This window comes from Lycorma delicatula, chromosome 12 (genome assembly GCF_047948215.1).
Source record: "Lycorma delicatula isolate Av1 chromosome 12, ASM4794821v1, whole genome shotgun sequence".
NCBI lineage: Eukaryota > Metazoa > Arthropoda > Insecta > Hemiptera > Fulgoridae > Lycorma > Lycorma delicatula.
This window is the reverse complement of record NC_134466.1, coordinates 29,130,467-29,145,326: the sequence shown is the minus strand read 5'-3', so window position 1 is coordinate 29,145,326 and position 14,860 is coordinate 29,130,467. Positions and strand designations below refer to the sequence as shown.

The 14,860-nt window shown below is 29.3% G+C and overlaps 1 protein-coding gene across 3 annotated transcripts in view; it reads left to right on the top strand.

Annotated features, from left to right (window-relative positions):
- Positions 1-14,860, top strand: part of LOC142332868 (4'-phosphopantetheine phosphatase-like) — a 54,147-nt gene that overhangs the window by 12,638 nt on the left and 26,649 nt on the right. For 2 of the 3 annotated variants that reach the window (XM_075379545.1, XM_075379547.1), the window contains exons 4-8: positions 3,980-4,163; positions 5,273-5,365; positions 8,146-8,302; positions 11,756-11,862; positions 14,491-14,653. In XM_075379545.1, the coding sequence (XP_075235660.1) occupies positions 3,980-4,163; positions 5,273-5,365; positions 8,146-8,302; positions 11,756-11,862; positions 14,491-14,653 (704 nt within the window). The remainder of the gene's footprint in view (positions 1-3,979; positions 4,164-5,272; positions 5,366-8,145; positions 8,303-11,755; positions 11,863-14,490; positions 14,654-14,860) is intronic. The other variant, XM_075379546.1, reaches the window with a different exon arrangement.

Below are 14,860 nucleotides of genomic sequence, written 5' to 3'. Positions count from 1 at the left end.
TACGTTCATTTGTGATATAATATTAATAGTACTCAACAAGTGTATAATAAAATAATTAAAAAGATCATAATAAACATAATCTGTAATTAGTATTTAATAAACATCCCATGCCAGGATTGGTAGGAATAGTATGGAGTGAAGGAGTTTCCCATTGCTTTCTTTAATTAGTCAAACATACTGTTTGGGTATTGTCATGTCATGCCTACCAAAATCCAGGTTTTATTCAGTCTACAAGTGACATCTCTCTGTTCTTCAAAGGAGCAGGTTGAAAATAAACTTTTATCTTTTATAATGTTAACATTTAATTAAAGCAGCTACTTCTTGAACCCCTGTAAAACTTTTACATTACAGCTATATTAGTTAGGGGACTGTTAGTGTAAAGCAACAAATTATGATACAGATCTACTCAGTTGATAACAGTGCTGGTCTGAGCATGTAAATGCGTTATGAAACAGCTCCAATATACAATCTTCAGTTTTTATATAAATATATATATATAAACTGACTAGTGGTGTTTAGTTTGTTATTCTTTCTTGCAAAACCTACTCAACCAATTAAGCTGAAATTGTTCTTAAAGATAGTTTTTTACTTGGAAAGAACATAGAACTATTCCCAATATAAAATGTTTCAGTGTTACAAGACGGTAGCCATTTTAATGGCTTGTGGTAACTACTGGATTATGTTTCTTGTGGATATTCAACTTTAAAACGGCCTAACGGATCAAATTCAAAGACCACTTACAGTATTTAAAATTAAATTTTCTATAAAAAAGGTCTGTTAGTCTTTTTCGATATCTCTTTCGGTTATTGAGAAAAGTACTTTTAAAGGTGTGACTATATACAATGTACATTCCTTTAAACTTTCCCTTCACTTTCAAGTGCCTCTAGTTTCCACTTAAAGTTGCTTTTTCAATGACAAAAAATAAGTATCAAGGGCAGATGCTTCAATTGGCTGGTCTCCACTTGGAGAGTAAATACTTCTCACATGGGCAAATGTATGTGGATTGCTCCAGTTTCCGGTGGGAACAATTTGTTATATGCACTTCACAGAGAAAAGCTGTAAATATTGTATACAACCCGATTTTTTAGATTGGGTTATTCACAAACTGCTCCACAATAACAAAAAAAAAAAGTTAAAAAAAAATAAGAAAATGATAAATGAATTTTGGCCAACTCCTTGTGGTGTGTTTGTCGGGTAATGTTAAGAACTGTGCAAAATGCTTTTTTATTTGTACAAAGTTCAGGTAACCAACAATAACTTCTATTTTTAAGACAGGGGCCAACTGCTCTGAAACCCTCATACTTGATCATGTTGATATGTTTCATACAATTTATGTTGAAGTTTTGAGTCCTGATAACACAGCCATTGCTCTGAATTACAATCCATTGATAGTTTTCTATAAATTGAACAGCCTTTAATTGTTATTTATCAGTATTATTTTCACAAGCATGAGGATAATGAATACAGCGGAGGTTATGGGGATGAAGACCTAACTAGCTAGTGGACTATAAACTCATAAGTTAATCTATTACTAGCACATATGTTAAATTACAACTGATGGTATATTTTTATTATCATAATAGCATCATTTATAAGTGGATTCTTTGGGGGGGAAACAATTTATTTTAATGTAGAAATCTTTTTGTTTTAAATATTTAAATTACTTTACAATAATTTGTTTCTTTAATCTACATTTAGCAGCACTGGCTTTTATTATGCAATTTATTGTTTACATCGTAATAGATAAACAAAATCATAAAAGTTATAATATTAAAAAATGATTACCATGAACTATTGTTTACAAATTGCATAATGATGAATCATATTTGTTACTTGCACGCATAATTTATAAATTTGGAATAACATAGCCATGACATAACATTTATCCATTTTCTGTAGCAGTCACTGTAAGTTAATGTAGTTTTATCTTTACAAACATTTCATGTACTTGTATCCGTTTAATTGTCAAAACAAAAATTTTTATAAAATTAAAAAAAAAATTAGCTTCTATTTAAAAGTAGTATTTTAGTTTCTTCATTATTACTACATCTGTTGTCTAATACACTTACATTATTCACTTATTAATCAAGAGGTATCCCTTCTGTCAAGAAACAATATACAGTAAAACTTCCCTTTATGGACACTTCCCAATGACAGATCTTAATATTGGACACCGTGATTCCCTTGTAGTTTTATAGTTGTATTAACGGATAAAATACTTTACAATAATGGACCTTTTAAATAATGGATACAGACAATGAATTTATCTATAAAAACTGTTCAGTCAGTTCTGAAAAGCAGACAGCAGGAATAAAAATTGTAATTTTACTTATTTTATTTTATATTCATTGTGACTAATTTGTTTATCCTTGTAAATTACATAACTTCCTGCCTAGACATGGATGTTATGATTTTGATCAAACAGCATGATTCATCATCAGCTGTTGTACAAGTACTGTACAGTGAACACGTGTAATATTTTTGTTACAGTATAGTACTATATTTCTTCTTTTGGTAAATTTTTTGAACATATGTTTACTGTACGTTCAGTTTTGTGTATTTTATGAAAATTGTTACAACCATCATTATCACAACTTAAAATATCTCAAAATCATAAACGTTTGACATTAAAAGAAAAAGTAGAAGTTATAAATGTCTGCAAAAGTAGAAAACTCACGTGCGCGCGAGTGTGCATGTTATGGAAAAATATTTTGATATCTTAAAAAGTACTTTGTATCCGAAAGTCATGTAATGAAAATGATAGACAGTTATGTAAGTGTGCGTTTCCTAAACACCAGGCCTAGCGGTTGATAGTTTGACTTATGAGTGGTTTTAAAGGGCTCGTACTAATAAAATTCTGGTCTCTAGAACTTTGATGTGTGAGGAAACCCTAGAAATTGCTAAACAACTCGGTTACGATGAATTTCATCAGGGGGTTGGTTAGATAATTCCGAATTAGACATAATGTTTCATGTAAAAATGTTTGTGGTCAAGCTGGTGCTGTAATGAGAATTTGGTGTCTGAGTGGAAGGAAAAATTAAATGAAATATGTATAAGTTATAATGAAGAAACATCTTTAATTGTGATGAGTTGGGTCTTTTATTCCAGGTTTTGCCCTGTGAAACAGTGTGTTTGAAAGAGGAAAAATGTACAGGGGGAAGATATCAAAAGAAAGACTGACTGTTATTTGGCTGTGAATATGTCAGGTAATGGTTGAAAAACCATTAACAATCGGCAAAGCTGAAAAGCCACGATGTTTTAAAGGCTTAAACATAAATTTATTAGATATTGAATGCTATTCAAATGAAAAATCTTAGATGACTTGGGACATACTGATGAACTCTGATTGTTAAGTTTTAATTGTAGAATGGGATGGCAGAATAGGAAAGTCATACTAGACTGCAAAATTCCATCCTAGCATTAACTTAGAAAATGTAAATTGATATTTTACTTTATTGTTCTATTCAGAGTTTTTTTTTTCTTTACAATAACTGAACATAATATACTGTATTCACATTTTTCTAAATAGCAGATGCCTCTAAATAATGTACAGATTATTGTTCTCAAGCATGACCAATATTGGGAAGTTTTACTATATAAAGAATTAAATGTTTAATAATTTAATAAAAGTTAATGATGAATTGGTAATTTGAATTATTCATTTTAAATAAATAGCTCAAAATTGGTACTAAAATTAAAGGTTTTTAATAAATATGGTTGAGTAATGATTAAAAATTTTTATGTATATGAAAGTCATACGAAATTTTTTTATGTGTTATCTATGAATGAAATCTGGATTTGTACTAAATTAAAAAAATCATTTATGAAAAGAAATTGTTTGTTTTTAATATTACAATTATTAACAATAGCCACTTATTATAGATCAGTTGTTATTCGATCATTCCTCTTATAATACCATGTGTTTTTTTTTTTAATTTTTGAATTAGTTATTAGTGATTATTACTTTTTTTTTTTTCAGAGTGGATAAAGAAGATGAGTTGGCATGCTTAATAAAAGGCTGTAATTTCCTTTTAAAAAATATTACTGACGAAGCATTTGTATTCCATAGACATGGTAATCCTGAATATGAATTTCAGACTGCTGACCCTAATATATTTCCATATTTATTAGTAAATATTGGTTCTGGTGTCAGTATTATGAAGGTTTGTTTAATTATAAGAATTAATAATCTACTAAGATTTCAATCAAGATTAAAGTGTGGTAGTCATATTCCAAATCAACATTTATCCAAATTAGTTTAGGAACATTTCAACTTCTTTCTCAGTTTAGCCTCCAGAACCACCATAAGGTATTACTTCTGAGGATGATATGTATGAATGTAAATGGAGTATAATCTTGTACAGTCTTAGGTTGACCATTCATGAGATGTGTGGTTAATTGAAAAAACAATTTCAACTCCTATTTTTTTTTTTTTTTACTATGGTATTAGAATTTAAAGGTTTGAAATTCTCTCCGCTTTTGTTTCTCTCTAGATTATATAATATCCATTTTCATTTATTATTCTTAAAAAGAATAAAAAATTACAATATAAATGAAATATTCCCTTTATCTAAGTTATTTTCACACTTTTCAATTCAACTTGTTCTTTGCATAAAGTCAAAACTTTCAGTGCACTGCAAAACCATTTAATTTCTTGGTTTTCCATTAGTATCATCATCATGCACACAATTTCCAATAATTCAATTTCTCAGACATAATTTTATGCAAGACCAAATGTAAAATTTCCAGAAAGTGCATGGAAAGAGATGTGATGGTGAATCAATCATCTATTCTCGTGGTAATCAATTGCACCACCAAATCATCAGTAATTAAAAATGGTTGCGTGTTTCATTCATTATGTATTCATCTTTAAACAGTGGCACCAACTCTGTACGATAGAATCATTCATCGCATTTTCTACATAATTGTTGCAAATCTGACAGTGAATTTCAACCAGTTTAACGTTTCTTACTTTCAAAAAACTGATTACAGACTGTATTTAACACGTGGCGAGTGTCTTGATTTTCTTAAACATTATATCTGAATAAGAATGGAGTCAATCTCTTCCTAACATATCATGCACAAATAGAATTTTGATCGTAGTACTGAAGCAGCAATCTTTAGAAACAGAACTTGGTTTTGGATATGCCTTGTTTATCATTTTTGTTTCATAGTTGAATAGAAATAAGTTAAAATAATAATTATGCATATAACTTGATTTAGTAATAATTACTATAAATAATTTTTTAGTATTCTATTAATATATTTCCAGGTAGAATCAGAAGATTCATATGAAAGAATTGGTGGTACAGCAACTGGTGGTGGCACCTTTTGGGGATTAGGAGCATTGTTAACCAAAGCAAAGGTAAATTATTTTATTGTTTAAAACAGTAGACTTTTTGAAGATACATATTTTCTCTAGCATTATTAATATTTTTTCTGTCTGTGTTTAATAAAGTAAAAATAGACGAACTGAATAGATTAATAGTTAGGGATTATTAATTTTTTTTCATTTTACTTATTTTTTCTAACCTATTAAGATTCTTGGTTCTAATAGTTTGGTCTATTTAAAATTGGAAAGGTACATTTTTTTTGAGCAAAAATTATAATCAGGCCTTTTATTCTCATGATACTACACGAGAGCCATTTGAGAAGTTCTTGTTCTAATAAAGAAAATAGAAAATTTTTACTGTCTTGTGATCATAGCTCTAGTGCTATGCTCCAAGAAGGAAAGTATAGTAATCAGACAAAAATGGAATATGGGTTATTTTCATTCCTCAACATTTTATGACCCAGTGACCCCAAAAAACAAAAAAAAAGTGGGGGTGTAATGTTCACACGTACATGTATTGGCGTGTTTGAAGCTTAATAACTTGACTGGAGCAGATTTTGATAAAATTTTGTATAGACTCACTTATATGGGGTATTTATATTTTGGTAAAATTTTGGATTAATATTACCAGGGTGTGGAATAGATAGTTTTTAGGGTCAATTTTCACAAATTTTGTAAGCATAACTCTACTTTATATTAAGCTCAGTACACTTGTGCTTATTTCTCTTGCAATTTTTAAAAAAAACATTTGTCCCAAAATTATTTCGTCTTCTCCAAAAAATTGAAAAAAGTTATCTTTTTATTTATTGCATATTTTTTAACTAAACTTTATTTATGTCTTCCTAGGCATACTAGTAGTTCAAGTGCCCCCAAAAAAATATTTTGGAGGCAATATTGCAGGTGTGGTAGTCGATCAAAGTTTAAAAATTTCTAATTTAAAAAAAATGTCTTTTGGTTTATTTAAAATTTTAATAATAATATATCATTTCATCATAATTCACCCTACCCCCAAAAAAGAAATCAAATCTTGGTTAATTTTTTATTGTATGTACATTTTTCGATGGAGTTTTTTTATTAGTTTCTACCATTTTATGTAGTAAACATAAAAAATAAAAAAAAAATTTCTTTGAAGGTAATTTTGGAGGTGGGAGAGAAAAATTTTTTTAAATACAGATTTTTTTTATATCTTTAACCTTTTTTTTGTTTATTTAAACATATAATGATAATTTTACAATAAAAAACTTTATCATAAATTATGACCCACCCCAAAAAAAAATCTTGGGTATCATTTTCCACTATATAAGAATCAATAACCAATGTCAGGAAAGTATTACCTACAACTTTTGTCTACTTTTTTAGAAAACATTTTTTTTATTTTTCGACATAGTCGGTCATCTTGCAATTCAGTACACTTAGACCAGCAGCTTTTCAGCTTTTTAATACCTTTAATGTAATGGGATTTGTTCAGCTCTGCAAAACAAGCAGTTGTTTCAACTTGGATCACATCATTTAAAGTGAATTTTCATCCAGTAAACCATTTCTTCAGGTTTGGGAAGAGGAAGTAATTGCTGGGAACCAAATCTGGTATATACAACACCATGCAGAAGCACTTTGAAGCGAAGGTCATGCATCAATAATCTGAGACGTGTGTGCATGTAGATTATCATAGTGAAATAGTTATACATTTGGCCATATGTGGATGCTTAGCCTGAGTAGCACTGTTTAGTCGGTCCATTAGTGAAATGTAGTATTCCCTAATGATATTCGTGCCTGTTTCCAGGTAGCGTTTGTTTGAGCACCTCATCATGAGAATAAAAAAAAACCATAGCCATGACTTCCTGCAAATAGAATCAGTTTTGCTTTCTTGGCGCACTTTTTCATTTGGGGGTGGGCCCACCCACTTTGTGGTCTGTCTGGTAATGGTGAATCCATCTTTCATCTACTGTTTTAAAACATCAAAGAAGCTCAGTTGAATCGCATATAAAAATATCTAAACACCCTTGATAAGTATTCAGTCAAATGCAAAGTTTTCAGTTAACTGCAAATAAACGTGGCACCCTTCAAGCAGGAAGCTTCTCCCATATCATCATGTAAATTTTGTGGACGTGGTTTATCTGATGCTTGGAATGTCAGCAACCTCACGTACCTTCAATTGTTGATCATTTTATATTGCATTGTGGATTTGATAATGATTTCAAAGGACGTATTGGTTTCTGTAGTCCTGACTATTCATCATCTTGAATGGGTGTACAATCGTGTTAAAATTCAGTAAACCCACTTTTCTGTGTCAAAAATGAAAGGAAGAATACTTTAAAGTAGAGAATATAACTCTTTTTCTGTGGCCATCGTGATTAAACCATTTAAAATAAAATACTTTATAACAGCTCAAAATTCAATTTTAACAATTTTTTTTAGAAAATGTCAAAACTTGTTTCATTTACTCAATCATCAGAAACAAAAGTAACTAAATAAATTAAACTTTGCAACACACCATCTAAAGGATTATACTAGTCAAATATTACAACAATTTGCTCATTCTTATGAGCAAATTTCTGTGTTAGGCTGAAAACTTTCCCAGTAGGACTAGTACATATGTTTTGACAATATTTCTTTAGTTTAAGGTGGTAATATTTAAGTGAATAAATAAAACTGATCATCTGTGTTTAATTAATGAGATAGTGCTTTAACTTGAATTGTGCTTCATGAAGTATGTTTCACATAATTGATTATTCATATAATTGTTATTCTACTATATTATTAACTAATTTATTTTCTGTTGTTTTTTGATTAAATGAGTTTTCTTTGTTTTGCAGGGCTTTGATGAGTTATTAGCATTAGCAGAAAGTGGTGATCATAGACATGTTGATATGCTTGTTAAAGATATATATGGCGGCGATTACAAAGTGCTTGGTTTGCCGGCTGATCTTATAGCATCATCTTTTGGAAAAGTCTGCCCTAAGCGTGGTACAGGTAACATTTATATAGCGGTGGTATCGGCTGCTGAATTACTTTAGGCCCTGCTCTCTCATCTTCACTACTGTTCTGTCTCTCTCTATTTCTCTGTCTGTATTTTTTTCACGTACTTAAATTATTTTGAAGCATGATGATATATATCGGGTTGCATGTTAATGATAAATTTTGTTTTTTGTTAATTTGTATGTATTTATATAGATTTTTTATTTTAATCTCCTTGCATGCATTAGTTTTAATTAAATGTGTACCCTGGTGCTGGAATATTCAGTTAATCATCTGTTGGGCTGTTTGGTATTTTCATCCTACTTCTTCAAATGTAGAGTATAATATAACTGAATATATTTTTGAATATATGCTAAATATATGTAAGAAATTTTTATTTTTGAATTTATTTAATAATTCAAATCACCCAAAGATGTAACTTAGTTTTTTTACGTAGTAATAAGTTATAATGTATATTATTGTTGTTATTGTTCCTTAATACTGAAAGCCAAATATTTCCCTTAATTTTTCTTTTTTTTTAATTTTGATATTTCAGTAAAGTTTTTTTAAGTGTTAAAAATTATTTTTAAAACATAACCATTTTGGCCATTGCTTTTATTATGTATGTATTTTATCAAGGGAAATACAGGTGAAATTATCACTTCACTTGAATTAACTTGACAGTTATTGAGCTATTAAGTTATTGTGTAACCACCAGTTCCAAGACCATATCAGCCTACCCTCCCCATCCACTATATGTTATCAAAACAAGAATATATTGATTCAATCGAAGGCTTCTACACTTGTAAGATGGAATCAGTAGAGTTTTATATTTATTAAGATGGGTTAGGAGGTCTCACTTTACCCACTAGCTTGTCTTATGCAAGTTCAAGATTCATGGGAAAATTATTGTGTATGACATTAGTACCTGTGATAATACAAAAATTTGCATAGCAGTTTTAAATTGAAAAAAAGTTTTACTGCTGTAGAAGAATTATTTTCACTCTGGAAGAGGTTACGGTAGATTTAGAATTAGATTTATATTAAACTTTTGACTCATCCTATACTCTGTACTAAGACACCAATGACTGATTAAAGTTAGACCTTTCAAGACTACTGGATTTGAAAAAAGTCTCCTGAGTAGATTCAAATGCTAATCTGTCCTCAGCATCACAGAAATTCTGACACTGTCATTCAACCTAGCTCTCATAACATTAGCAAACATAAAAAGTAGTGTAACTAAAACCTGTAGAACACTACCAGAAAGAAAGTTATAAAGAGATGATATATACCAACTGAAGAATTATGAAACAAGTCAGTTCTATCTGAAGGAGCATTTCTTCTAGGCTCTCAGAATTAAGCATCCTTCCTATTCTTATTTATTTGGAAGATCAAGGTATCTTTACTCATGGCAGCAGCACATTACTGATGAAAGATCAGTAATTTCATTTCACCTGGTTCAGATCTATTCTGCAACAAAAGGCGTTTCCTCCTGATACTAAAAAGCCATCTAATAACTGGTTGAGCTTTCCCTAAAGAGGAAACCATCTCCAAAATTATGTAGCATGTGGAAATACCCTATTGAATTATGTAGGAATTCAACTTACACATACAGAAACTAAGATGAGAAAAAAATGATTAAGGATAAGAAAAATGTTTAGACAATAAGAAAGGATGACTATTTGTAAAGGAACCACAACATAAGATAAAAAATTTGTTCAGAGAGAGGGTTCAAGGCATTGGGCACCTGCCTCATACATAATTAGTTCCTTTGAGAAATTAAGTTATTTTTATCCTGAACAGAAGCAGCACAATACTGAACAATAATTTTGTATTTAATGGCTTAAATATAGTTGTTACTTTATCGGTGTCACTGGCATGATCTTTCATTGGCAATACAATTTCTTTCCTAATATGGCTCAGCATCTCACTCATTTATTTCCTTCAAACTGATTCAAAGGTTGATAAAAATTTATGACAATATTGCATGTAAAACAATCTACGATAAGTTTTTTTTTAAGATTTAAGTATTAACACTGTCACATTTTTGTTTTACTAATAATCTACCGGTATCATTTTATTTTCATTTTTATCAGTATAAATATAATTGAATAATTATAATAATATTGTTTTGTGTATTAATATTTATATACGAGGGTTATTTTCTTCAAGGTCCAATTGGTCACGAAATTAAGACCACAGTGAAAATAAAAAATTGGATTGAAGACAATATGGAGTGAAGGCCATACTAGAGACATTGCGCAACACATACGCAAAGGTTGATCTGATTTTTGCGCGGGTTTTTATTTTGTGACCAATCGGACCTTGAAAAAAAATAACCCTTGTAATATTAATTACAATATTTAATAATAATTTTATATAAATTATAGAATTTTATAATTTTATTTAGAATATTTTTATTGACTTTAATAAAAATATTCTTGTGCTAGTGATTAAACATTAAAATAATTAAACTGAATAATTTAAACTCCAAGGTATTTAAATCATCGTTTAACATCATCAAATAAACAAAAATACATTTTAAATAATCTACCAGTTTAGTCATAACATTAATTATACATCCATCCATCACCTGGGCTAGGAAGCGTATCATTACACAACATTCAACATTGTGTACATTCGTACATTTACGATTAATGAGCAGGGCAGCTTATGGTTATGGCTTAAAAATGAGGATTTAAGGAAATGTTGGGAAAAATTAAATAGTTATGGAAAGGAAAGAAGTGTAGTTTTATAAATGGTGAAAATTATTTTACATAGTTTCTAATAATTCATCATTATCATCATTAATTTTATCATAATATTTTTTTCCTGTAGGTGTGTTCTTGATTTCAGCAATATTTACATTTTATGCTGTTGTTAAAGTTTGAAAAAGATTTAATTAAAAAAAATAATTGTAAGTTTCATTTGTCTTAATTCTTGTCCCTTGAAATTTTTTAACAAAATCCATCCTTATGTAAATGACAAATAAATTATTCCCAAAGATCATAATATTTATTTTCCCATTTTATATTAAAAAAAGAGCTTAAATGTGCTTAAAATGTTACTGGCATTGGGTTTCTTTACTACAATTCTTCTAAAATCCATTCTTAGCTATTAAAAAAAAAGAAGTTTTAATTTTTTTATCTTTAAAGTAAATAAGAAAGATTAGAATTTTATGTATCTATACATATATAGAATTTGTATCTATACATATAGAATTTTATGTATCTATATATATATATATATATTTTTTTTTTTTTTATTATTTATTAACAAATTATGTACTCCGTTCTGTTATATATATATATATATATATATATATATATAACTTTTTTTCTCTTCTTTTTGTTTTATTCTTTTGTAATGCTTAACATATGTAATCGTAACCATATTAATACATGCATTGAGGTGTTTATTGTGTTTTTTTTATTTAACTGATAAAATTTCTAATTATTTATCTTATAGAAATACAGTGTTCAGAAGCAGATGTTGCAAGAAGTCTTTTACTCACAATAAGTAATGATATAGGACAAATTGCGTGCTTATATGCCATGATGCATAATCTAAAAAAGGTATTCATTTTGTTTTTCAATCTGTTATTTTTTCTTTTTTAAAAATAAATTGTTTTTTAATTTTTATATTCTGTGTAGCATTTAATAATTGTAAGTAAACAAATTAACTTGGCTTGCTAGATTTTTTATTACTATCTGTGAGTATACTCATTTCCAATTTTCCCTTGTCTGCTGCAAGTAAATGAGTTTTTTCAATCTGTTTATATGCTCACCTAATTTTATGACCATTTGGCAATTTTTTTTTGGTAGAAGTTATGGCTACTTAATCACTCGTATACCCATATCTGATCAACATGTTTTATTTTAATTTGTTTACTGTTATGCCCACAGATTTTTACAGTAATAGTTATATATAATTATGGACTAGCCTCTAATTTTGATGAAATTTGGAGAAGTATACGTTATTTGAGACCTAAATTATTCGTCACAGTTGAAATTATTTTTTGGAAATTCCTTTCATTTGAGTTATGACCCTTTTAAGTTACACACTATCCTTACCCAAAAATTTGTAATTCAGCACTGTACAAGTATAATATACACTGTTTTCAGACTTAGTAATTTAGTTTCAGTGAAATTAAGTTAGGAATGAGATTGTATTCACTTATGACTTAAGTTAGGTTAGGTTTAAGTTGTGGGTTATAGTAAATGTGCAGTATATACGTGGTGTGTTAAAAAAATAATGAGAATTTTTGTTTTTTGGAAAGAATTTTATTTATTCGTTTACATTAATGTTATCCCCTTCAAAATAGTCCCTATTAGATACTATATACACTTACGCAAGAGGCCCTTTAAGGGTCTCTTTCTTTTTGGGAATAGAAAAAAGTCACATGTGGCCATATTTGGCGAATGTGGTGGCTGGGGTATCGTTACAATGTTGTTTTTGGCTAAATATTGACAAACAAGCAATAAAGTGTGAGCAGACACATTATTGTAGTGCAAAAGCCATGAATTGTTTCACCACAAATCAGAGTGTTTTTGTTCAGATTGCTTTATGCAAACGGCGTTGAACTTGTAGCAAGAACTCATGATGCACTATGTCATTCAAATTGAAGAACACGGTGAGCAGAACCTTCACATTCGACCGTACTTGTCAAGCTTTTTTCGGTCTTGGTGATTCAGAATGACTCCACTGGGACAATTGAGCCTTAGTTTCAACATCATATCCGTAAACCCATGTTTCATCACCTGTTATGACACATTTCTGTAGTTCTACATCTTTGTTGACTTTATTTAGTGACTCCTGACCAACTTCCATTTATCGCTGTTTTTGTTCAAAATTCAACAATTTATTTTGGAACAAATTTGCTGTCGCACGTTTCATATCCAAAACATTTCATGGCATAAGCCAATTGATATCCCAACATCATCACTGACTTCTCTGTGATTCGGTGATCATTCATTATCATTTCTTTCACTTTTTCTACATTTTCATTGGTTGTTGTGGTGGGGCGTGCGGGGCGCTCGTCATCTTCAACATCTTCACAACCTTCTTGTAAATGCTTATACCACTCACAAACCCTTGCTTTACACATAGCAGACTCACCAAAAGCAATATTTAACATTTTTAAAACATTCCTACACTTTATTCCACTAATACAGCAAAATTTAATACAAATTCTCTGATCCATTATTTATACAAATGAAAAATCGTACCAAAACATGTTATCCTTTTGACAGTTGACAACAAAATAAACATCCAATATGGCTAAAAATGTACAGATACTTTTCAGACATGTTCATGAATACAATGAAAAAATCCCAAGAATCAGACTAATACAACCCATAAAATTTCAAAATTCTCGTTACTTTTTGAACACATCTTGTATATTATTTATGGAGTAAGTAACTTGGTTTAAGTGAAATTTAATTGAGTTTAATTAGGTTTAGTTCAAGATTAAGGTTAGGTTAGGTAACTAATGATTTTATTTAGTTAACTTCATATAGTTTCAGCAAACATAAGTTAACTCTCACTTTGCTTGTGAACATCATGTAATTAACCTAAAATATTAAATTGACTGATTGATAGGCTGAGTCCATAATTGTATACAGCAACCAATTATTAAATAAATCTTGAAATTTAATATGTCAGAAATGGAAACAGTTGAAGAGGATCTAAGGATCTTTGGACATTTACAATCATAGAATGGGAAATCTTAGAAAATACTGGTAAATCTTAAAATTTATCCCGCTTCACACTTTTACAGTAACATAATAAATGATAGAGCTACTGAACTTGGAAGATGCAAAAAAAAGTTTTCAGTACAGAAATAGAAATACTAATAACTGCTTAGCAGTAATGACTGCTTAGCATTTGTTATATACTTTTAATTTTTTTTGTGTTTGTTGTTTTACTCAGTTTTATAATTTTTAAATTACATGTTTTATGATATGTAGTGATTAAGAGTTTTATGAAATTTAATAATATATTTAAAGGTAAGTTTCATCCAGCCCCTCTACCTCATCAATTAAAAACTGAAATAAATTATTTTCCATACCTCTATCTCCTACAATAATTTAAATGTTAAAATATATCTTGTTCTATGGTTATTCAATTTAATGTAATTTTAGATGACAGAAATTTTATCAAAATTTTCATTAATATTTATAATTTTTATTATTCTATTTCAGGTATATTTTGGTGGTTATTTTCTTAGAAATCATCCACTCAGTATGTATACGGTATCATTTGCAATAAATTATTGGTCTAAAGGCACAGTACAATCATTATTTCTTCGTCATGAAGGTTATCTCGGTGCAATTGGTGCATTCCTTAAAGGCGCTGAAGAATGTGGTGCGTTGCTGGTAGAAAATTGCTACCTCGTTTCCATTGAATATTTTATAAAGTAATTATTAATGTAGTTATTCCTCTTTACAGTTTGTGCTCTGTTTGTGTTTTTCCTTTTAACCACCCCCCCACCCCTGCTAACCAACTCAGTGGGATTGTGCAGTAGAATCTTTAAGAGAGACAAACTTTAATTTAGGGTTCAGCATTATATAA